General features: G+C 42.6%; 2 protein-coding genes across 2 annotated transcripts in view; one reads left to right on the top strand and one right to left on the bottom strand.

Moving 5' to 3' along the window:
* The window catches only part of wnt5b (wingless-type MMTV integration site family, member 5b), a 49,340-nt gene that overhangs the window by 2,032 nt on the left and 21,126 nt on the right, over positions 1 to 26,182 (top strand). The window lies entirely within an intron of this gene.
* fbxl14b (F-box and leucine-rich repeat protein 14b) lies at positions 17,589 to 20,787 on the bottom strand. Its single transcript, XM_058077721.2, has one exon. It carries the CDS (start codon positions 20,199 to 20,201, stop codon positions 18,999 to 19,001), a length of 1,203 nt encoding a protein of 400 aa, XP_057933704.1. The 5' UTR covers positions 20,202 to 20,787; the 3' UTR covers positions 17,589 to 18,998.

The raw sequence follows: 26,182 nt of genomic DNA, 5'->3' as shown, positions 1-26,182 counted from the left end.
GAAACATCTCCAAGTACACTTGACTTTCTTAGATTTATGAACTTTTTGTGAAATAAATAAATCTCTGAAAAATGATAGCATTGCCATTCAGATGAGAAGAAACGCTGCCTTCTACTGGTAACACCCCGCTACTACAACCCATCAAAATACACTAGAATTGGAGTTTTGCTTTTTTTTTAGGATTTATTTGTTCGTTTTAAAGCTATTCATATTAAACCAATGATACACTGTACAAATAAAATATGCTTTTATGTGTATTTTAGTGGAGATAATTACACAGCTCGTTTTCCAGCGTCACTTATTAGTCTTATTCCATTTTTTTCCCAGTACTTTGCTGAAACTTTGTGCTGAACAAGCACTTTCGTTCTCTAACATTTGGATGAAAAAAAACACCTCAGTAACACATTTTGTTTCTATTTCCTTCCAGAATATTGCAGCATATTTTAGCAAATATGTTTTACACATTCTTTTCAAGTTATCATGTCGTTAAATCACCTTCTGGAAAGATGTCTACAGAAAGTCGAGACCCCTTTCTGTCGCTGCAGTCCCAGTGGTCACAGACAGAGGGCGCTGCATCACTGACACAAGTGGACGCTACGTCAAAAGGGCACAGGGATGATGTCCAGTTGGGGAGTTTACAATAAAAGCCACTTTACTCGTATTGTTGTTATATTTTTAGGTCACATTTAATGTAAAATAGCATCAAAATAAGATCCAGCTTACTTTATTTACATCTTTTATCCCCCACGTGCACTGAATGCTCCATCCTTGTACAGGAGTGAAACGTTTTATTGCAAATGGTGCCATGAGAGATCATCAGGTGTGCTGCGGGAAATGATCCAATTTCACTGAATTGGCCTGAAAGTGATTATAATTGCCTCAAATAATTTAACTACACCAGTGAATTATTTAACCTTAATTAACCTATTTGCCATTCATACAACATGCCAGTTTTGCTAATGTACAGTAAATATGTGCATTGGCTTCATAAATGTTGACAAACGTTTCTTTGTGTGACTTTGCAGTTTTAGGGTTGCATGCAAAAAAATAACGTCAGCCAAAGATGAGTGTTTTTTTATGCATTGTGCACAAATAGATGTTTGCCCTGGCTCATAAACGCATCATGATGCACGCATCAATGCCAAAGAATACGAGGATGCAGCCGCAGGGATTGGTGCTGCCGACTCAGCAAGTTTGTTGCTACATTTAAAGTGTAATTGGACCCCTGTAGAGCAACTAATCAATTTATGACACCGCCACAAATAGATTGCAGTCCTGTCCACAGAAGATCCTCTATTTCAGGGGTCCCCAACCACAAAGTCTAAGGTGCATTCATTCATTTTCTACCGCTTACCCTCATGAGGGTCGCGGACAGGGGGGTGATGGGCCTATCCCAGCTCTCTTCAGGCGAGAGGCGGGGTACACCCTGGACTGGTGGCCAGCCAATAACAGGGCACATATAGACAAACAACCATTCACACTCACATTCATACCTATGGACAATTTGGAGTCGAATTAACCTAGCATGTTTTTGGAATGTGGGAGGAAACCGGAGTACCCGGAGAAAACTTTATGGTGCAATGATTCAAAAAAATGTAAAAAAATTTTCAAATACATATTTAAATAACAACATAAAAGTTGATGTAAATGGTTGTTTTTTGATGTTTATTTTGTGCAATGCACCATCTCATATTTGTGTCTGCAGCCCTGTGTCACATTATGTAAATTTAGCATTGTTTCAAAAAGCTTTATCAACAGTGCAGTTTTCCTTTAAGAACTGGAAATTAACATGTGTGTTTTTTTTTCAGCAAATACGTGACATTTTAAAGCATAATTTGAGAAAACATTGATGTTGCTTTAGTTGACACAAAGCGTGACTCAACAGAAATCCCCCACCCCCTCTCCCCTTTCGCCTCTCTTGCATCTTAGCCAGCCCTCTGTGGGCACCGTGCCCATAGAGAGGCACCTGAAGCTGGCTGCAAAGTCCCAGCACCAGCAGCAGGCTGGAGTGGAGTGGAGAGGCATGAGCGATGAGGCTGAGGCGCTTAAAAAACAGAGGAGATAGCAGGAGATGTGATACGGGAGGCGAGGAGAGGGGACCAGGAGATAAGTGCGGGGATGACAGCGGAGAGGATGAAGAGATAAGAGGATGCACGGGCGTGCGTGGTGGTGGTGGAGGAGGAGGAGGAGGAGGGTAGGCACAGGAGAGGCGAGACAAAAGGAGATTAGAAAAATAGATAGATCAATAGATGGAGATAGAGAACAAAGACGGAGGATACAAAAGAGAAAGTGTGAGGCTCGGAGAGAGAGAGAGCTGGGCAGACAGCCAACACTCCCCAGAGAGAGAGAGAGAGAGAGAGGTCAGAGCAACGGACACATCTCTGGAGTGTGTGTGTGTGTGTGTGTGTGTGTGTGTGTGTGGGATGGAGTGAGGATGAGGGAAGAATGCAGAGGAGGAGAGCATGCACTGAGGCACCGAGAGAGGATGACTTGTGTAAAACTGAAAATGCGACCTTGAAAATGTTCTGTGTGTGTGTGTGTGTGTGTGTGTTCTGTCTGCTTTGCATTATGTTCGACTTCATTCTACAAAGCCATATTTTCATTCATTCATTCATTTTCTACCGCTTTTTTCCTCACAAGGGACGCGGGGGGTGCTGGAGCCTATTCCAGCTGTCTTCGGGCGAGAGGCGGTGTACACCCTGGACTGGTGGCCAGCCAATCACAGGGCACATATAGACAAACAACCATTCACACTCACATTGATACCTATGGACAATTTGGAGTCGCTAATTAACCTAGCATGTTTTTGGAATGTGGGAGGAAACCGGAGTACCTGGAGAAAACCCACGCATGCACCGGGAGAACATGCAAACTCCACACAGAGATGCCTGAGGGTGGAATTGAACCCTGGTCTCCTATAGCTGTGAGGTCTGCGCGCTAACCACTAGACCGCCGTGCCGTCCAAGCCGTATTTTATGAAGTCAAAAAAAAAGTACCTCGCGTCACTCACGGCGTAGAAAGTTGACTTTCAATGTCAGTCATGCTAGCCCCCCCCTTTTCGTTGTAATCCATCACTCTTGTTTACAGCGCGTTGCCCCGTCTTTCAAGTCAATGGCGCATAACAAAAACCGCCATCTTCGAATCACCGATTCACGCGTGTTATCACTCCATTAAATGACCATTATCGTCATCATAATGTTCATGTTTAATAGCCCGCCGTAATGTGGCAACAATGCCTCATGGACACTATATTAGGTACACCTGAACAACATGTGTGTGTGTGTGTTGTGTTTCTACACTTGTAACCCGTTTGTGCCTTTCTGTATTTGCGTGAACACTTCTTGGATGCCTTGTGTGGGTCTTTGTGTGGCCGTGTGTGCCATCCCTTACTCTCGTGTGTGTGTGTGTGTGTGTGTGCGCGCGCCTTTGCCACAAGCCTCAGCGAAATGCAGCCAGCATGACGGAGAATGACAGGTTGATTTATGGCGAGGCTATAAGTAGAATGACTACTGCTCTGGTGTGTGTGTGTGTGTGTGTGTGTTAGAGAGGCGGGAGTGGAAACATGGACGAGAGAGTGGAATATGGGGAGTGGAAGGGAAAAGAAGGTAGAACAGACAAGCAGGAAGAGACTGGAATTATGGGCGCAACATTAAAAAAAAAAAAGATCCGAAGAACTGGAGTCTGTCACATGCAGGAGCAAAAGGAAAAGGCCCAAAACCACAACAAAATGGTTCGTCAACAAAATGGCAACACCCCCAACTTGAATTACTGTGTGTACCAACCCCCCTGCCGGCTCCCACCAAAGCTAAAGTAGACACCTTATCCCAGGCACCTACAGTCCATTCACGTAGGGTGGCGTCCATGTTCCCCATCTTCCATCCAGCGATGGGCACAATGTTGTTTTGCTACCAGGGTAGTATTACTTCACTACCGAAGTAACGCAACATTTTTAGTACAGTTCCTCACATACATAGAAGGGATCGTGTCTAAAACCCTGCGTAATGCAACCCATCCCCTGACCAACCCAAATAGTTTTTTTGACTCGTTTAAATTAATAAGTTGTCCAATTATATTCATTCATTTTCTACTGCTTATCCTCACAAGGGTTGGGGGTGCTGGAGCCTATCCCAGCTGTCTTTGGGCGAGAGGCAGGGTACACCCTGGACTGGTGGCCAGCCAATCACAGGGCACATATAGACAAACAACCATTCGCACTCACATTCATACCTATGGACAATTTGGAGTCGCTAATTAACTTAGCATGTTTTTGGAATGTGGGAGGAAACCCACGCATGCACGGGGAGAACATGCAAACTCCACACAGAGATGGACAGGTGTAATTGAACCCTGGTCTCCTAGCTGTGAGACCTGCACGCTAACCACTCAACCGCCGTGCCGCCTGTCCAATTATATACTTTTTTCAATTTTTCTTAAAATTCATATTGAAATCTAGCCTGGTGCCCGTGGCCCCAATCCCGAGCATCGTCCGTCAGGTGTCCGGTGACACCCCCGCATGAAATACTGAATATTAAATTCCATTCCATAAAGGAATTGAATCCGATACTAGTACTAATGAAACTTTACTTATTTAGTGACTGATATTATTTTATGTTTTATGACCAATTTATATATTTCACAGCCTTCTCAATTATGTCATGACATTTATATCCATATTTCTTTGTGGCGAGGGCTGTGCAGAAAAAGCATATTTTAAAAAAATGTCTTAATGTAAGAACGCAAAGACGGATTTAATTTGATTTTTTTATTGAGTTTTTTTTTTTTTTTTTACAATCCTTTCACAGCCTCGCTATGATGAAATGGAAGAGAATAGACAAGGCCTTTTAATTTCAAACAGCAGGCGTTCAGCGTCTTCTATTCTGCCGCTTTAATTCAATCGGACGTATGCGTGTGAAATGTAAGTGGAGATGAGCTTTGCACACACACACACACACACCTGCTCCCATGACAACCTGCTGATGAAGATGACAATGAGGTGTGTGTTTGGAAACATTACGTTGCTTGTATGAGTGGACAACAGGAGATGAAAATAGAAAGGCTGTGGTGATAGACGGGGGGGGGAGAGAAAGAGAGGGTGGCTTTGATGTTGCTCCTGGTGGGGGCCAGTCTTGGCATGCTGCCGCAAAACACCCCCCCCCTCTCCATCCCATGACACATACACAAACACACACACACACAGGTCCAGGTCCAGGTCCAGCTCCAGGGCTTTGTTGATTATTTCTGCTGGGACGATCAAAGACAGTCAGAGCCCCCCACGCCCCCCCATCTATCTTTCTACCCATCCCCTATACCTACCTATACCTACCCATCAGCAAAACCATGTCTCTTCTTGAGCTTATTATTCATTTGCTGCCTTTTTTATTCTTCATTTATCCTCCATTTTTTCCTGCATATGTGTGTGTGTCTGTGTGTGTGTGTGTGTGCACAGTAATCCCAGCAGTGGGCGCCGGGCTGCTCATGAATTCTCTCTCTGTCTCTCTTTTGAGAGCAGGAGCCTGAAGGTCTAACCTCCAGTTGAACTCCTGCATCGGTGTGTGTGTGTGTGTGTGTGTTGTTGTGAGGACATGTCATATGCATACTTTTTATGTCATGCAACCATTGAATACTGTAAATTAACTTTTGCTATTTGTGCTCGTATGTTATCTTTGGTTTCTCTCCAAGGCTCCAGTGCCTAAGGCCACATTTAAGGGTCATTAAAGGAGAGCTGTGTGTGTGTGTGTGTGTGTGTGTGTGCACACTCCAGGGCAATGGCCCTTCCTCCCATGTCCAGAAAGGAAATACCAAATTAGGCCCCCGCCATCCCTCTCTTTTTTTTCTCTGCAAAACATTCGTTTTGGCCTTTATGTCACCATATCTAATGTTCTACTCCAAAATATGGTTTATACTTAATATTTCTATAGGAAATGACCATCATGAAGCACTAGGAAGCAACTGTAACTGGAGGTGTGCCAGGCCGCCTGCCACGCCAGCCGGCCTGAGCCTCAGGAGCCCTGCTGGGGGTGGAGGTCTCAGGCCAAGCCCCCCCCCCCCCAACCACCACCACCACTGGCATGCTGGGTAGGAGCAGGAGGTGGAAGGGAGAGAGATGCTGGAAGCGGTCATGACCTCCAAACGTGGGCACCGCAGTGGAGCTGAGGTCGAGGAGGTGAAGCCGGAATGTGAGAGGAATGCTGGGAATTTGGGGAGCGATGGAAAGTAGAAGGGAGGATGCCGCATCTCCTTTTGGGTGCTGGGTTGTATGTCCAAAAAGAGATTTTTTGAAAACGGCAACCATTTTTATGTATTCTCAAGGGATATTAGAGTAGCCAGTGTACAGCTTGTATAGCAATATAGTATATAAAGTATATAGTATACGTATACTCTGCATTGTTGACTGTAGGCAAGAGCAGACACAATTAGCTTGCTATTCACATGTGTTGACAGCTATTTAAACAATAATCATTGTGATTTCCATCATCTTCAGTGGATAGTAAATAAAGTAATACTACTGTAAAGTATATACATTTCTTTAGTATTGTGCCTTAAGAAGTTATACCATACTCTAGTGGCTGTTATGGGAATGGCCTCAAAGTGATCTGAATGGTCTTAAGGTCACAAAAAGGAAGCCAATGAAATATATTTATTTAACAAAAATGTTCAGTCTTGAATAGAAGCAGTGATGCATGTGGACGCATGGTTAAGCCCTCGGGGCTCGCATCCTTGAACAGTTCACTTGTGGGGCTCGAACAGCGATTGGCCAGTGGGCTTCTAATTCATTACTCTTTTCAGTCGTGGGTATGGACTGGAGAAAACCCAGCGAGAATATGCACAGAGATGGCCGAGGGTGGGATTGAACTCGGGTCTCCTAGCTTTGAGGTCTGCATGCTAACCACTTGACCGCAGTGCAGCCCAGGACTTTATATTATTGAATTAAAAATTAAATACCAGTAGTTTTTTACAGTAGTTTTTGCATCCTTAATATACTGTAATAGTGTGCCCCCCCACCCCAACCCCTGGTGTACTGTTGTTTTTTTGTTTTTTTTTTATCTTCAGCTGTAATGTGTGTACACCTACATGGAGAAAGATCGGTGCAAGACGATGAGGAAAGAGGGAGGATCACAGTGGCATGGAGGAGGGGGGGGTGACAAGTGTCAAGTGTCACATTTACACATGTATAAGGGGTGGAGGGGGTCGTCACAGACTTGCACTGTATGCGGTGACAGCATAGTGTTCGTGCACAAAATCAATAAGCCCGTGTGTGTGTGTGTTGTCTTCCTCTTTGTGTTTCCTTCCCCTGTGAGTCACATGACTGCAAACCACAGGTGAAGTCAGCAGCTTGCTCCTTCCTTTACACGACTTCCATTTGTAGTTTTTCATTGTAGTTTCTGCAGTTCGTCCATGATGCCGATGATGAAATCTTTAGTTGACCAAGCTTTTATGCTGATATGCTTGTATTCTGTTAAAATGATGTACCGAAACACTTAATGATCATCTATAGACCTTTAGGAGGTGTACTTAGTATGCGGAGAAGTAATTTGCGTACAAAATACTGACTGAGAATAAAATGGCTGCCGAAACAATGGTGTGTGTGTACGTGTAAAATTAGTCTGGTCTACTGCAGAAAGTCAAAGTGTTTGGTGTTCATATAACTTTTATGGCACATTAGAGAGTGCTCAAATTAAAATAATAAAGAAAAAGGATGGTGCTGTGTTGATGTGCATGTCCTCTTTGTCCTCAACTGCACACACACACACACACACACACACACGTCTTACCACCCACACAGAAAGGAGGACAGATACAGGCCACAAAACACACACACACACACATTGGTCTTTACCATACTCTGCAGGATCAGATGTCATTCAAGTGACACACACACACACACACACTCGAGGAGGCTTTTTTTCACAATGTTCTCTTTCCTCCTCCTTCTTCTCCCCCGTACAGAATATATACATTTTCTTTTAAATCTTCCTACATTAAATCTTCTTACACACACACACACACACACTGCCATGGTTGTAAGAATAGTGTGTTGTTTTCTAAATAAGGTTAAGATGTTTTGGTACAGGGAGGCACGGTAGATGAGTGGTTAGCGCGCAGACCTCACAGCTAGGAGACCAGGGTTCAATTCCACCCTCAGCCATCTCTGTACATGCGTGGGTTTCTCCAGGTACTCCGGTTTCCTCCCACATTCCAAAAACATGCTAGGTTAATTGGCGACTCCAAATTGTCCATAGGTATGAATGTGAGTGTGAATGGTTGTTTGTCTATATTTGCCCTGTGATTGGCTGGCTGGCCACCAGTCCAGGGTGTACCCCGCCTCTCGCCCGAAGACGGTTGGGATAGGCTCCAGCACCCCTGCGACCCTCGTGAGGATAAGAGGTAGAAAATGAATGAATGAATGTTGGTGTAGTCTCCCTTTTTTAGTGGGGAACTGATATTTTCTTGAAACTAACCTATGTTCTACTGCTGACTACTAAAGAGTTCAATCCCACCCTCGGCCATCTCTGTGTGGAGTTTGCATGTTCTCCCTGTGCATGCGTGGGTTTTCTCCGGGTACTCCGGTTTCCTCCCACATTCCAAAAACATGCTAGGTTAATTGGCGACTCCAAATTGTCCATTAATTGGATTTAGATGATTTGAAGAAAATTGCTGGAAGACACAGCCATCCCACGGGGAGCGGACATCGTAAGTGTTGTAAACTAGCTTATATGTCGTTTTCTTGTGTTATCATACACAGAAAAAGGGAAATATGTCTTCATGTTTTACATACGGATTATGAATGATTTCCCCAAAAAAGTGCAGTTTCCCAGCATTGGTAGCATAACCCACAGGGGGCGCTACACAAATGAGCCATTGTGTTTACAATACAGTTAAACGTGTGCAGTGTTTATGTATTTTTCCATCATGTATTGTGCAAAAATCTTTTTTATAAAGTATGTTATGTCGCTGTGACACACAGCTAGGTCGCGATGACTTTGCAAAGGATTCTTGTGTTGCCACAGGGCAACCACCATGGCGCTAACAATATTTCTAATGGCACCATATTTTTGCACCCAGAGATGCTTGTGTTTACATCTTTTAAAAAAAAGCACATTTGTCACATGACCTGCATTTGTTTGTTTGCATTTGCATGTGAACAACGTGTTTGAATGGCTGTGAACACGGACACACGGAGCGTGCTGCATTCACAGCGCTTATTCCTTTTGTCAAGGCCCATTTGTATGTAAATGGGCGTCCCAGAGTTGACGGGAGAGGACGGTAATGCGTGTTGAGGAGGCAAAATGTAGATGCAAAGACACACAAATATGGAGGAGAGACGTGGAGAAAAAAGTGCAGGCACGGAGAGAAAGAAAGAGGATAGACAAGCTCGGCAAGAGAGAGGGAGGAGGAGGAGGCTGATTTTGACAGCTCGCAGCCATGACAGCAGCAGAAGGTGTGTGTGTGCACATACACACAAAAAATCACACAAAGTTTCTCATTCAGTGATGATATTTATGTAAAAAAACAAACAAAGCCCACATATAACCACAACATTCATTTCACTATATTTTGTCATAATGTGAACATTGTTGCTCTGCCTAGTGGTGAACTGGTGAATTACACTATCTAGTGTGTTTCGAATGAATTGACCGCTATGTGCATCATTGTGTATTTTTTTTTTTTTTTTTGCTCTCATGGGCGTTAACAATATTCCCCCCGTGTGTCCCTTGTGTCAAAGCCCGGCGAATCAAGTCAAGCGTGTAGTGTGTGTGCGAGTGTGTCGGGGCTTATGTGCCAAACCAGATCAATATGAGCTGATCAATAGGAGAAGACAGCTCGAAGGACCATGGGGACATACACACACCTGCCGCACACACACACACATCTCTTTGTATTCCAGCGTCAGCCTCTCCTCCACCTTCAATGTGTCTTTCATATCTGGCTTTTTCTTCCTCTCTAGTCATCTCACATATTCCTCACATATGACTTATTTGACTTCTTTCATGGATTACTTTGTTGTTTTGTATGGTAAAAAAAAAAATCAGTGCTCTGTTGCTCTGCATAAAATACAGAGTGAGCATTAAATGCAACGTTAGGCTAAGGAATCCTGCTTGCAAGCCTCGTACTGTCAAAACATGCAAGGTCTGTTTCGCTTTCAGTGCGTTTTTTTTCTATCCGTCTGGGGAAAACAAGTGTGCCACATTTTAAGCAGCAAAAAAAGGAGGGAAAGTTTTGTCTTTTGTTTGGAAACGTGAATGACATGTCGGGGACGCCGCTTGGCGACATCGACATCACACGCTGGCGTATGAAGCGGCAGCTCTTCCACTCACTCTGATGGCTGATGCTTTTTTTTTATTTTTATTATTTTTTTTTAAACCCAATCAAATATTCAGCAGCGAGGGCCGTCGTGTGGTTGGGAATGAAGTCAGAAGGCCTTATAGTTTCAAATGAAACATTTATTCCGCTCTGGAAAAAAAGTGCCTTTTAAGTGTAACAATAATACACTCACAGTGCCACAAGATTAGGTACAGCCTACGGTTGATCCCAGCTTTCTCCAGGGTTATCTTCCAGCAGTAAATGTGACGTCTAAAGTGACTTCTAATTAGAATAGATTCAGTGCTAGAACCCTGTTTGGTCGTGACATAATCCCTAAATAAAGCGATCCCGTCTATCGTCTCGTCGTGAGTTGGCTGTCCCATGACACTCGTACAATTAAGTGGATTGAACATGGCCTAAACATATTATGTCTAACACCCTGGAAGTGGGGCTGTACGGTGATCGAGTGGTTAGCGTGCAGACCTCACAGCTAGGAGACCAGGGTTCAATTCCACCCTCGGGCATCTCTGTGTGGAGTTTGCATGTTCTCCCCGTGCATGCGTGGGTGAGTTCTTTTCCTAAGACCTTCTTAGCGTATAGTTTGTCTCGGCACTGTGTGTACTACAATCCAAAAATGGATACACGTTTATATTTAATTTGACAATGCTATTAGGGCTGGGTTAAACGATTATTTCTGTAATCGATTAATCTGGAAAAAAAGTTTTACGATGCATCAATTAATGCCTGAAAGTGTGGTGCGGTTTGGATGAATGATGGGGTTAATCATTCATGAACGGGTATTTTATGGGTGGTTCATTCGTTCTTTTGACCTGTTCGTTCACGAACGCCACACCAGTACTCAGAATTAAAACATGGTGCTAGTGTTGTGTCGGTCATGAACAAAACAGCCGGCGCACTGAACGGGTATTTTATAGGCGGTTCATTCGTTCGCAAAAAAGAACTAGTTATTTTGACCCGTTCGTTCACGACCGCTATTCAGAATCAAAACATGGCAGCGGCCGCGGCAACAAGTTTCAGTGAGTCCAGCCAGAAGAAATATCGCCCAACAGAGTATCGAAAGTATGGGAATACTTCACGCCAAAAGGTAATAATGCGATGGTTTGTGACCAGGAAATAAAAAGTTGAAAACTTAACGGCGTCTTCTCCTCACAAGCGGGTGCTTCCTCAATAAATACTGGTGCATCGCCGTCGGGTTTTTGTGATATTCCATCTAAATTTTGCATAGGTCACAAACCACCGCATTATTACCTTTTGGCGGGAATATTCCCATACTTTGGATTTGGATACTCTGTTGCGCAACCTTTTCTTCTGGCTGGACTCACTGAAACTTGTTTCCGCGGCCGCTGCCATGTTTTGATTCTGAATAGCGGTCGTGAACGAACGTGAATGAACCGCCTATAAAATACCCGTTCAGTTTTTCAGCCGTTTTGTTCATGACCGACACAGCACTAGTTGGTGAGCTGTTGAGTCGGAACGTGAACATGAGTGAACGGACTAACTCGACGACCAATTGACCGAAATGAACGGCTATTTTTACTGAATGATCCTGTTCACTGAAATGAACGTTTTTGCCCACCACTAATTCCGAATGAAGACACATCGACATGTAGTTCTTGTGTCGACCTATTTTTTTGTGTCGATGTCATCAATGACATCGACACGTCGTCCCGGCCCTAATGGGTATTTACAAAAATAAGAAGCTACAATGAAACGAGGTGTCAATTGATGCCATAAATAGGCGGTTGCGGACCCCTGTTTTAATGCATTTGCTTCATTAAGGGTGGTGTCACCTTACAATCAGGATGATGTCATGATTACATCTTTGCTATAATGTGTGATGCTTGAAAAAAAAAATCTTTTTTTACCTCCTCCATACATCTCTTGTGAGGAAACACAGCTCATTACCTTGCTGAGGAATGTGCGGCAAAGGTGTGTGTGTGTGTGTGTGTGTGTGTGTTGAACATAATTAGCTGGTCTGCTGAGCAGCTGAGAGAAGCAGCAGATTTTTTTTTTATTTTTGCATAAAGTTTTAATATGAGCGCATATTCTGTGCCAAACTTTACCTCAGAATGATGTGTGTGTGTGTGTTGGTGCCCTTATGGCATTTTAACATGGCGAGCCGACTTCTCGCAGCTCACAGTCAAAAGTGACTCACAGATTCCTTTCCATCTCGCTTTCTTTCTTCCTTCACTTTTCATATTGTGCCGAATTCCTTCTCTTTTGCTCTGGCCTAAAATAAAGATACCGACATGCGTCTATTCCGTTTCTCACCAAAATGTGGTCCTTAAACTATGCCTCACCCCTTTCTACAAATTGTTTTGCTAGTTTTTCCCACGATTCCGCAAGCCAATAAACATAGAAGCGACTCTGAAAACAACAACTATGAAATGTTTGACTATTGACCCTTTGGATTCCAGGGCGGTTTTGAACATTTTAGCTCAATATGGCAGCTGAAAAAACGTTTATTTCGCCTCTGCAACCTCATATTCATCATTTTGGCATAGTGTATTAACCAAAATTTTTGATTTAGATTAGATTAGATTCAACTTTATTGTTATTGCCCATGTCACTGGTACAGGGCAACAAAATAAAAGTTAGCATCCAACCAGAAGTGCAAATTTATAAATACCTTATTAGTAAATAAATTAAAAAATAGAATAGTATATGGGATAGTATATAGGACAGCATATGTACAAACTATAACAGGCTATGACTATGATACAGTGTGGATATATACAGGAATATAAATGACGATAGTACGGCTATTGCAGATTATACAGATTATAAACAGTATGGGGCGGGGGTTCAATTCCACCCTCAGATACTCCGGTTTCCTCCCACATTCCAAAAACATGCTAGGTTAATTAGCGACTCCAAATTGTCCATAGGTATGAATGTGAGTGTGAATGGTTGTTTGTCTATATGTGCCCTGTGATTGGCTGGCTCACCACCAGTCCAGGGTGTACCCCGCCTCTCGCACAAAGACAGCTGGGATAGACTCCAGCACGCCCCGCGACCCTCGTGAGGATAAGCGGTGGAAAATGAATGAATGTATGAATATTAGGTTTAGTACTGAGTTGTTGATTTACAGTATGCAATGCGTTAACATGCAATGGATATGTTATATTCTCATTTTGTTGCACCGTGAGCAAGCATGTTGTTCCGCCTAATTTTTTTAATCCAATGTGGCCCACGAGTCATAAAGTGTGCCCACCCCTGGTCTAGGGCCTCACAGATTACTCCATTAATTGAAAAAACAAGCTTCAGATTAATTAAGAAAATAATGGTTCGGTTGCAGCCCTAACTGGCCAAATTTAGCTAGCGGGATAGCCTCCAGCACCCCCACAACCCTCTTGAGGAAAAGCCGTAGAAAATAAATGAATGAATGAATAAACAGTATGAATACGACAAGATATAATAACAGTAATATGTACAGTAGTGCAATGAAGTGACTATGATACTGTGTGGATATATAAATGACTATAGTATGGCTATTTTGCTTTTTAGCATTAGTTTTCTACAGCATGGGTAACGTTTAATGTTGTCGTTGTACCTTTTTCTCCGGGAAATCATAATCATATCACCATTTAAAGACTTGGAAGTGTGCACTTGAGTTAAGGTAGCGCTTGTATGACCGCAGGGTTAAAAATGAACTACATTGTGACTTAAAGTGTATATTGTAGTGTTTATTATGTGTATTATGCACAAATACTGTAGTATAGACTGTGCGACAACAAATGTCAAGGACCCCGACACGGTCGCCCACCCCCTTCTGTCCCGAGGGGGGGCGTCCAGGGACTTCAAAGCAGCGTGGCGACACCTCAGCACCAGGTGCCGATGAGAGAGGAGGAGGTGGAGGAGGTGTAGTGGGAGGGAATGAGTAAGGTAAGAAGGAAAGAAGGAAGTTTTGGGAAAGGTGAGGAACACCAGAAAAAATGGAGCAGACAGACATCACGGCAGACAGAAAGCTGGAGCCACCACTGAGAGATTTTTTTTTTTTTAGGGGGGGGGGGTCAGTCGCATGGGACCGCTAACGCCCAGACCCCCACCCAATAACCCTCCCACTGCTTTGTTGTCAAACCCCCCCCAATTCCCTCCTTTTTTTTAATGGTGAACTGCTCCTTTAATGATGAGCAGTAAAAGTTTCTCTTCCTCCCTCGCTTTACAGGAAGTGAGACGCAGCTACCAACACGCCACAAAGTTCAAACAGCAGCATTTTACTCCTTGAAAAAAACTTTATTTTACAAGTTTTTTTTCTTCTCTGCACCCCATAAAACTGTGAGGAACTTTTGTCTAATTTGGGGTTCCTTGTTGGCTTTTTTCAATTAGCCTCTGTCAGTCAACGCAAGATATGCAGCATCTGTGTGTGTGTTACGTTTTTAAAGTCACGCTGAGAGCGAGATACGTTTTGGTGTAAATCTCTTCTGCTGCACGCTTTTGATCCCCGGCAGCACATTTTTTTGGGAAACGACTGCAAAGCTTGTGATAAAAGGAATAGGAAAGAATAAATTGGAGGATATTTATGTGCTTAAAGGCCTCAAAGACAAGTCTGAAATACTTAAGCTGTCATTGTGATTGGATGGGACTGTTTTCAGGCTGTTTTCTCATGGATGGGGGTGTACAAGCGTGTATAATGTGAAGCGTTGCTGCATTTGTCTACTTTTATCTCTTCTTTTTATAGTGACCTTTTAAGGTTGAGCATGTGAAATATGAAGCCAGCGCCCCCCAGGGGTGATTTGCTTATCGGATGCCGCCTAAAATGCTAAGTAATGCTGCAGAAACTGCCGTCGTAAATCTGCGTGACACAAAAAAAGGGGAAGCGGTGCAAATGTGAAGCGATCGGATGGAGTCGGTGGACACGACATTAAGCACACCTGCGCTATCTGATGGCGTCCATCAGTAAATGAATCATGGTCATGGACGGCGGTCACATACAAAGTGACCGCGTTGTTATTTAATTGCATGCAGACCTCCGTGGAGAAGTTCACGGCCTTGATGTTGACGTCCGTAGACCTAGGGGTTAAAGGTCGAGCCGCCATTGTTTACTATTACACCTGGCAGAATGACTGAAATACATCCATCATGAGCATCACAACCGGTCCATGGCGGAGGTACTTTGGTCGTCACTTTGTCGCTGTCATATGATATCAGTCAGCTGATATTAAGCTCCCATCCTGATTGGCTCTTTCTCCCCCACGGTAAAGATGAAAGTGGTGAACAGATTCTAAAGCGACACACATTATGGAAAATGCACGATTTCTACTCTTCTGTTCGAATCTCTGCTTGGGTATCTCTGTGTGGAGTTTGCATGTTCCCCCCGTGTGTTTCCTCCCACATTCCAAAAATATGCTAGGTTAATTGGCGACTACAAATTGTCCATCAGGAGTTTTTTTTTTTCTTCATTTTCTATAAAAGATAAAGTACATTTTTGCAGGTTGTGTTTATGTGTTTATTTTCAGGATTATTTTGTTATTGATGGTTTTGTGCGGTGTTTTTTTCAACAAACTTGGGTAAAAAAAAACATGTTTAAATGTTCAATTGTCCAGTTATTTGTCGTTTGTAATTATTTTTGCATCATTTTTGGTGTATAAAACTATAATTACCGTTTTTTTTGTGTGTGTTAACATTTTCAGTTGTCGGTTACAGAATCATTGGATTTACCTTATTTTCTATCAGAATATTTGCTTTGGTTAGTCTGTTTTGGTTAGAGTCGGACCTTCTAGAACAAATTAATAACATTAGCCAAGGCCCCACAGTATAATACAAACACTGTATATGTTTTTTTATATTTATATACTAGGAAGTCACAGACCTCACAGCTAGGAGACCCAAGTTCAATCCCACCCTCGGCCATCTCTGTGTGGAGTTTGCATGTTCTCCGGGTACTCCGGTTTCCTCCCACATTCCAAAAACATGCTAGGTTAATTGGCGACTCCAAATTGTCCATAGCTATGAATGTGAGTGTGAATGGTTGTTTGTCTATATGTGCCCTGTGATTGGCTGGCTGGCCACCAGTCCAGGGTGTACCCCGCCTCTAGCCCGAAGACAGCTGGGATAGGCTCCAGCACCCCCTCCGCGACCCTCGTGAAGATAAGCGGTAGAAAATGAATGAATGAATGAATACTAGGAAGTAGCTCTTTGGGACATGGTCATTGTGAAAGTGGCTTGTAGGCTGAATCAGTGGATTATTATTTATTAATAAATAAATAATCCTTGTCAAGAAAGAAATGACATAAATAAGGCTGTAGGTGTAGTAAAAGCACCAGGTATGAATATGTTGTATGAGAAATGTATTCTTATATATATATATATATATATATATATATATATATATATATATATATATATATATATCTTATATTATTAGTTGTAAGGCAGGCTGTCCAATGTGCAGCCCCTGAGCCAGTTGTGTACATAATATTAATAATACAGAATAGTATTTAATCCTATTTTTGTTTGTTTCTTTCGGCTTTTTCCTGATTACGGAGTCGCCACAGCAGATCTTTTTGATCCGCTCGCCGGTTTTTGGCTTGAGCCCTTTATATTCCGGATGCACTTCCTGATGAATAGCGATGGTGGAGATTCGAACCCGAGGCGTCCGCTCCAAAGTCCAAGTAATAATTATTTGCTTTGTTCATAATAGTGTCATAAAGCTTGGCATTGACTTACATTGGCCAATCATTCAATGTTTCCATATGTAGTCCTTGGTGGGACGTTTGAACAGTCGCTGATTGAGCGTGCTGAAAACACAGAGTTGTCCAAAGTGCGGCCCGGGGGCCACTTTCAATGAAGAGCTCCTCCCCATCCTCGCCACCTGTTTTATTTGTACTGGTAATCAAACATAATAGTGATGAGGAGCCATAAAAGCTGTCATTTGCCGTTATTACCCTGCAGAGTTACACGTTCTGGCCTCTGCAATGACGCCGCAATCGATACGATTCAATACATTACCCCTCAGGACTGCGGACCAAGTTAGTTTATGTTCAAGATATCGACTCTTAAGATACCACAGCAATGGTCAAGACCCTTCAGAGCCCCAAATCCCCATGGACGCAGTGGCAGGAGAGACACAGGGAATGCCTAAATGCTTTGAATGATGGTGTGGAATGTTAAAAAGAAGTGTGTGTGTGTGGCTGGAAGGGGGCAATGGGGGGGGTGAAAGCAAGGCGAGTGGGGGGTCTTCTGCCTGGCCTAAGATCTGGTATGCGTGACTGAACAAGAGGAGGAGGGAAGAGAGAGAGGAACCCCCCCACCACCACCAAAAAAAACTGCCTTACTAACTTCTAAAGACACACAATGGCTAGTTTGTGTGTGTGTGTGTGTGTGTGTGTGTATGTGCATTAAGTCGAGAAAACCCAATAAAATGAACACTTGAAGCGTCAAAATTATGACGCTAATATTAATAAGCTTGTTTTGATTAATTACAAAAGGAGTGCAGCCAAATCAAGGCATCCATTTTGAGGCTGCTCATAAATAATAAAACAACACAACAGATTTTTTCCTCTCTTCACTGATGAAGAAGAAGAAGGGGTGGGGGGGACAATGTGAAGGCTGCTTAGTAATAAGAAAATAAATATGCTAATCCTCCAGGATGACACAAAGCAACACTGCATTTTCCTTCATTACATAAATATCTTTAATTGTTTTGCTCGTAAGAATATAAAACAATTTGGGATTCTGCACGTTTTTTAACCTCTTTACAAACACGTAATGTACAGTACATTTTTTTTTTTTCTTTCAAATCCTTAAATGTTCATACAGCTTTTTCAGCAGGACGCACACATCCGTATGTTGGTTTTTCAAGCAGGTCGTTGCATTACATGAAACACACACTTTTGTGTGTAGAAAAAAAAAAAGAAAAAGGGAAAAAAACAACAAAAAAAACAACAGCGAGATGTGAGCGAGCGTGTAACCCGAGAAGCGGAGAGAGAGAGAGAAAAAGAAAAATAATCGATTGCTCCTTATTCCAAGCATGTCTCCGCGTGGGTATTTTTATCTGGGGAGGGATAGAGAGAAGGAGCAGCAGGAGGAGGAGAAGGAGGAAGAGAACATCCCTCCTCCTCCCATTAAAAAAAATATATATAAAAAAAAAACAACAACATGGAACCCTGATTTGTTTCAATCAATAAAAGAGGGTAAAAATATGTAATCACTTCAATTTGAAGCAACATTCACTGACGTTTGTCCCCAGCAGGACCCCCTCCCCACTTTACCAAAAATACCTGAAGCTTGGTGTGTGTGTGTGTGTGTGTGTGCGTTAAAAGTTTGTTTGCATAATGCATTTGAAGGGGAATGTGATGCTGTTTGTGTCAATTAACAAAAAAGGTAGTTTAGATTGCGTCCCATTCTGCTCATGGAGGGAGGAGAGAAGGGTGGGGGAGGGGGCGACACACATGCACACACACACACACACAGTCCCTCTAGGCACATTTTCTCCCAGTCTCAGTTCTGGTTTTCCTTCTTTTTTTCCCCACTTCCGAGGTAGCCGAATGTTGTCTTTTTAGGCTGTGGCTCCCAGTTTTGGTGACTCCCAGTAAGGAAGTGCGACTGGATGTGACAAGGAAATCAAACGAGTCAACGGAAACTTGGGAGAAATAGACAATCACACAGTAGGGGGGGATGCAGGTCGGCCGCCCCCCTCCGGCGTTTCCCGCCCCGTCCCGTCCCGACTCCAATCACCTGACTTTCTCACTCTCTGTCATCTGCCAGAGTCCCAGGTTGAGAACTTTAAGGCAGGGGAGCTGCGTGATCCTCTCCAGTCCCCTTTTGGTGATCTTGGTACATCCATACAGGTCGATTCCCGCCAGCTGGGTCAGGTGATCGGCGATGAGCTCCAACCCCTTGTCGGTGATGCGTACGCACTGGCCGATGTTGAGCGTCCGCAGCTCGTGCATCTGCCGCACCATGCGGTTGATGCCGTCGTCCGAGATGTGGCACGAGCACAGCGAGAGCGACTTGAGCTGGTACAACCCCTGAGCGATGTACGCCAGCGTTTGGTCGCCGATCTTGTCGCAGAAGGACACGTCCAGGCCCAAGAGACGCAAGGTGCCCATGGCGAGGTGCATGGCGCCTGTGTCGCTGATGTTGTCGCAGGAGCGCAAGTTGAGGCTCCACAGCGAGGTCATGTGGGAGAGGTGGATCATGCCGGCGTCCGAGATGCCGCCGCAGAAGCTCAAGTTGAGGACCCTCAGCTTGGTCAACCCTTTGGAGATGTGCTTCAGGGACAGGTCTGTCAGTTTCTGGCAGTCCTGCAGCGTCAGGTACTCAAGGGTCAGGCAGCCTTCGGCGGCGCTGCGGGTCATGCCGGCTAAGTGTTCGATCCCCACGTCCGAGATGTGCCGGCAGGACCTCAAGTTGAGGCTCTTGAGTCGGTGTAGGCCCCACGCTATCAGCAGCAACCCCGTGTTGGTGATGTTGCTGCAGCCTCCCAGCTCCAGCACCTCCAGGTTCTTCAGGTACTTTGCGATCTGACCCAAGCTGGAGTCGGTGATCTGCTTGCAGAGACTCAGGTTCAACACCCTCAAGGATGGGATCTGCTGCACAAATGCATGCCCCAAACCGTTATCGGTGAGGTTGTAGCAGCCCGACAGGTTGAGGGACTCGATGTTGGGCATTCCCTGGATCACGTAGCTCAGGCTGCGGCGCAGGGACAGGATCTGGACCCTTCGGATTCCCCTGGCTTGGAGACTGGGGAACAAGGAGGGATTGGCTCGGCGGAGGTGCAGCTTGGCCTCCACGCCTCTCCACACCGACTTGTGGTAGGATGCGTCTCTCCAAGCGATGCACACTTGGGCTACCCTGCCTTTGTCCCTCACGTCCAGATAGCTGAAAATCATGGCCAAAATTTCCGGGAAGAGGCACGAAATGTGCGTCTCCATTGTTTTTCAAAACCCAGGCATATAAGAATTATTACTCCACACCCCCACGGCTGAGAAAACAAGCACCCCCTTCTCTTTAAATTATGCAAAAAAGTAGCAACCAGTCCCGGTTATCCCGAAAAGAAGCGTCTTGTTTCGGTTCTTTTCGTCAGCCTTGAAAGTGTCCACAATGAGCCAACTCTCTTCGGCCCGGAGTACTGCCGCAGTCACAGTCACATGCATTCAAAAAAGAAAGCAAAAACAGCCCCAAAAAAGCGTTTATTCCTGCCTCCGCCAAGAAAGAGGAAGGAGAAGAAGAAGGAGGAGAGGAGGAATCGGCGTCAATCCTTCCCCTCACTCTCTCTCTCTCTCTCTTCCTCCCTCACTCACACGACGCTTCCTTCTTGTATTCTCGCCGCAAAAAGGCGTCCTCTCTCGGCCGAACGCGGATCCAGACGGTCGTGCATTTCAGAGGCGGAAAGTAGAAGTCGGAGCTAGACTACCGGTTGGAAGTACTTCCATGGCTGGAGAGGAGGGGGGAGGAGGACGACAGTGCGAGGGAGGCGAGGGGCGTCCTGCACTCCAGCCTTTGTCTGCTCTTTTCAAACCGTCTTGGCACGGACCCCGGCACTCCGCGCTCATTGGAGGGGTGCTCCGATATTTCTGTATTAACATAACCGCTTCTAAACATATTCCACAAGACATAGCAACACTCGGACTTGTTTTATTAATATTCTACCGTATTATGATGTGTATGTTAATGTCGTATAACCGCAACGCGGTATAATTCTGTTGTCATTCAGTGTCCCTGCCTCCCCCCCGCATGTCAGGCAAGTTGGTACGTCTCGCCTCAGCTGGAACGGTGCGAACAGTTTCCCTTGGAAACCAACTTCTTACCATTCAGTTCACTCTGGGCTTTAACCCTTTGAGTGGACCACACAGGAAACAGCAAAGTCAACTGGAGAAGTCTATTCACTTGTCTTCCCCTGGCTGACACCTTTTGTACTTTCGGTTTTAAATCGGACCCTTTTGTGGCACTTGCAGGGAAATCCTCATTCAAAAAAAAACGGACATAGAGCAGAATACAGTAGGATCCATTGTGAGGACAAAACAATGCATTTAACTTTTTTTCTTCACTAATAATTTACATCCAAATACAGGAATGGTTGGTATACATTACCAGTATAAAACATGTAAATGCTAAACATTAAAAGCAAACAGAAGCAAAACAGAAGTTAGCCATGTTAACATGAGGAATGTCCTTAAAGACGTGAGAGACATATGTTCACACTGCAAATCAGTTCCGTTCCAAATTTGTCCTGTATCTGACTTGTGAACAGTGTGAACAGTACCGAAAAACTAGGTAATAAGGGACAATTTTTGGGGTAATTTTTGGGTCTTTTTATGTTAAACAGGAAGCTGCTTGGTGTTGTTTTGTTTTTTTTTTCAAAAAAGCATATATTCTAAAAATACTAAATAAAAACATATTTACAAAATAATTGCATAGATAAACAAGAATTAAAGACATTTAAAAATGTACATGAAATATTTTTAAAAATTACAAAAGAAACTTTTAATAGGGATTTTCCATGCAAATTAAAAATGGATGATTATTTGATTTTATTTTGAAATATGAATAAAAATACAAAAAAAGGAAAATGTAATATAGAAATTCTTAAAAAATAAAATAAAAATAAAATGATAAAATCACACCATTTTACGTAAATGGCGTATATTGACAGATGGCACATAAATAAACCCTGTAATAAATTAACACACACTAAACACAAAAATGGCCTCTTTTGGTGGAGGTAAGGAGAAAAAGAAGGATAGAAAAGCCAGGAACAAAATCTGACTTGTGAACAGTGTGAACAGTACAGAAAAACAGCTAGGGTAATAAAGGACAATTTTTGGGGTAAATAGGGACAATTTGGGGAGGGGAGGTCGTGCCATGCAGCCCTAAATGTTAAAATATTCATTCATTCATTTTCTACCGCTTATCCTCACGAGGATCTCCTAGCTGTGAGGTCTGCATGCTAACCACTCGACCGCCGTGCAGCCTGATGAAGAAAATATGGATTGAAATTGTCAGAAACTTTAAGGAGTCAACATTAGTCAACATTTGTCCGTAAAATTTAAGTTCTAGTTTTGTTCAGTTCTCGCTCCTGGTGGTCTCGATCATGCGTTTGATGCTTTGCGTGCGCTTTTGGCATTTCTTCTTCATCTTAATTTGCAGCATTTTACTTTTGCATGTGTTTTTGGTTTTGTATATTTTGTATATTCACACCGAAATTCAATAGATATAAACAACAAACATGACAAAAAATAAACAGCGAATATATATATATAAGACATCCCCGAATATAAGACCGACCCTTTTAACTTTAGCATCAGTAATTCTACACCAGTACAATATTGTCTTCTGTATTTTGTATTTAATTACAGTTACCAAATAGGGGTCCTATAAACAAGTCTATGTTGTAGCAACATGTAAACACGTAGCAGTCTCCTTAAGTAGCTCACCGGGGGCCATAAAATAATCAGAAAAGTGTCAAAAATAAAATGTGTCTTTTATTAGGACTCAACTTTGAAGCTGTTTGTCGTCTTGCGTGTGGCTTTGCTTATGTTTTGATGTTTCATTATTAATTCAGTAACGGCTGTATAAATGTAACTTTCTTTGCTGCAATTGGCCTCTCTCTCACCCTCAAAGTAACCTTCATCTATGTGTGTGTGTGTGTGTGTGTGTTTATCTCCATGTGTGTGCATGTGCATAGCCTATTCAGTCCAGGGAACATATGTCTATGTGTGTGTGTGTGTGTGTGTGTGTGTGTGAGCGAGAGAGATAATATGACAGGGGAGCCGTTTGCTGAAGCCAGTGGAGTGTGGCGGAGTGCTTGAGAAAGAGCGAGGGGGAGGAAGAGCTGATGGGAAATGTAGAAGTAGAGTGAAAAAGGAGAGCAGGGATCAGGTGAGGATTAGAAAGGTGCAGAAAAAAAAATGTTTTTTGCGCTATTAAATTTGTTTTTTTTTTTTTCTTGATTGCATCGCACTCACCATGTTGTGAGTGTTCAAAGCTAGTAATGCCAAGCACAATAAGTGAAACAGGAATATCAGGATTTTTATACTGTAGATATGCATCGCTTTTACTTACTAATACTTGGTGGTTTATATTGTTTATTTTTTAATATTTTTATTTTTATTTTTTTAATTTATATTGGGTTTTTTGTACTGCTTAACCCTCCTCTTGTGTTAGGGTCGGCACCAACCCGTTTTACATTTTCATTCATTCATTTTCTACCGCTTTTTCCTCATGAGGGTCGCGGGGGTGCTGGAGCCTATCCCAGCTGTCTTTGAGCCTATCCCAGCTTGACACCATCCACCAAATAGCCGTCCTCAGCTATGCCTGCCAGTAACCCAAATTTTAGCTCACAGTTCAAAGCAAAAATAAATAAATAAATCAACCGAGAGACAGCTAGCATCTAAAAAAAAGATGTTAGTTGGGACACTCATATGCCAAAGTACCACAGTATAAATGACAATAAAAAAGAAATTTTGGCAGTGCTTTGGTATATTCTTACTTCTCTCTGGCAGTCGACGTACCCTGTGACATTCCGTGTAGGCTCTTGACATTCCATAAAAGTTCCTGGAACTTAGAAGTTGGACATTTCCCAGGTTTCATGAATGGCGCGTAACATGTTCTCAAGGTAGCTTTTCTGACAAGCTATCACTTTCAAAATGACCAAAACACATCATTAGCTAGCTAAACATTCATTCATTCTTTCATTCATTTTCTACCACTTTTCCTCACGAGGGTCGCGGGGGTGCTGGAGCCTATCCCAGCTTGTCTTAGGGCGAGAGGCGGGGTGTAATCATTTTTAAATATTAAGTTAAGACACTGCCACAAATAGATTGCAGTCCTGTCCACAGAAGATCCTCTATTTCAGGGGTACCCAACCACCAACTCGTAGGTGCATTCATTCATTTTCTACCGCTTATCCTCATGAGGGTCGCAGGCGGGGGTGCTGGAGCCTATCCCAGCTGTCTTCGGGCGAGACGCGGGGTACACCCTGGACTGGTGGCCAGCTAGCCAATCACAGGGCACATATAGCCAAACAACCATTCACACTCACATTCATACCTACGGACAATTTGGAGTCGCCAATTAACCTAGCATGTTTTTGGAATGTGGGAGGAAACCGGAGTACCCGGAGAAAACCCACGCATGCACGGGGAGAACATGCAAACTCCACACAGAGATGGCAGAGGGTGGAATTGAACCCTGGTCTCCTAGCTATGAGGTCTGCGCACTAAGAACCCAATCCGATATGTTTTCTTTTAATCTAATGAATACTAATAATTGTATACTTTACTGTATACTTGTATATGTTTATTTGATATAATAGAAAAACCCTGATGAGCCGGAGTTATAACTCCTTCCATCTTTAATCTCGTATGCACCATCAAGGGTAAAAACCGAGCAGTCCCTGGAGTCCGCTGACACCCACGTCCTTGCAACACCTGGAACAGCCACCCTTTAGCACATATGTGTTGTGTATTTCCGAAGCAAAGGTTCGCCATCTGAATACTAAGCACCGAAACACCTTGACTGACAGAGCCAACTGCAGTTTTCATACACTTCCAGTGGCAGAAGTTGCAGACCCTAAACTGGTTTTCTGCCACGGTCATGAAGCATAATGGGATTAGCTTCACCCAAGGGCTCTGTTCAATTAGACGCTGTGACTGATCATTTCCGTGAAGCAGTCAGTTTGATATTTGGGAAGCTCAAATGGGAATTCAAAAGCAGTGTGACATTTTTGCAAGCTTGGAAGCAAACTTAGTAGCTACAAAGAGCTTCATACAGAGCCAGAATATATATATTTCATATCCAATAATTCAGCGCAGCAAACATCTAAACATGTGGAGCTCTGTAATCCACTTTCAGTTTACACTGCTGACAATAGCGCAATTGAGACCAGATCCAGATTAAACCTTATGTGATGTTACAGCATACAAACAGAAAATCTGGTTAGAATTGAATTTTAATACATATATATTGACATTATAATTATATATTATTTTATATGTGTATATATATATATTTAATATAAAATAATATATAATTATACTATATAATTAGATTATGTATATATATATTTTTTTAAATATAAAATAATATATAATTATAATAATGTAATAAATGTATATATAAAAATTATTATGTATTTTACCACATGTGAAAAAAAAATCATTTAAAATAAAAACTAAATTACAATATATAAAAGTACATTTAAAATGTTTCTATGTTAAATTTAAAATATTTAAAAAAATGATTACACCCTGCCTCTCGCCCGAAGACAGCTGGGATAGGCTCCAGCACCCCCCACGACCCTCGTGAGGAAAAGCGGTAGAAAATGAATGAATGAATGAATGAATGTAATTAAAATAATGTAATAAATGTATATATTAAAATGATTATGTATTTTACCACATAAGAAAAAATAATTAAAAATAAAAACTCAATTAGAATATGTAAAAGTACATTTAAATTGTTTCTATGTTAAATTTAAAATATTTAAAAATGATTACAACACCCTGCCTCTCGCCCGAAGACCGCTGGGATAGGCTCCAGCACCCCCGCGACCCTCATGAGGATAAGTGGTAGAAAATGAATTAATGAAAAATGATTTGAAATTTTTAAAAAATACAAATTAAAAACAAGAATTAAAATCATTACAAAATGTACATAAAATATAAAACAAAATTATAAAATAAACTTTTAATAGGGATTTTTCCATGCAAATTAAAAATGTACGATTATTTGATTTTAAAAAGATGGATTTTTTAAAATTTAATAAAAATACTTAAAAAAGTAAAATATAATGTGAAAATTCCTAAAAAAAAATAACTTGATAAAATGATAATAAATGATGGAATCCCACTTTTTTCACATAAAGAGCGTATATTGACAGATAGCACCTCAATAAACAAACATACCGTAATAA

This window comes from Doryrhamphus excisus, linkage group LG2, assembly GCF_037039965.1.
Source record: "Doryrhamphus excisus strain RoL-2023G ecotype Guam linkage group LG2, RoL_Dexc_Guam_v1.1, whole genome shotgun sequence".
Lineage (NCBI taxonomy): Eukaryota > Metazoa > Chordata > Actinopteri > Syngnathiformes > Syngnathidae > Doryrhamphus > Doryrhamphus excisus.
This window is presented reverse-complemented; position numbering and strand designations above follow the sequence as displayed.

Excerpts from the sequence above, each read along its gene's own strand:
- fbxl14b (XM_058077721.2), bottom strand. The coding sequence starts at position 20,201 with ATGGAGACGCACATTTCGTGCCTCTTCCCGGAAATTTTGGCCATGATT.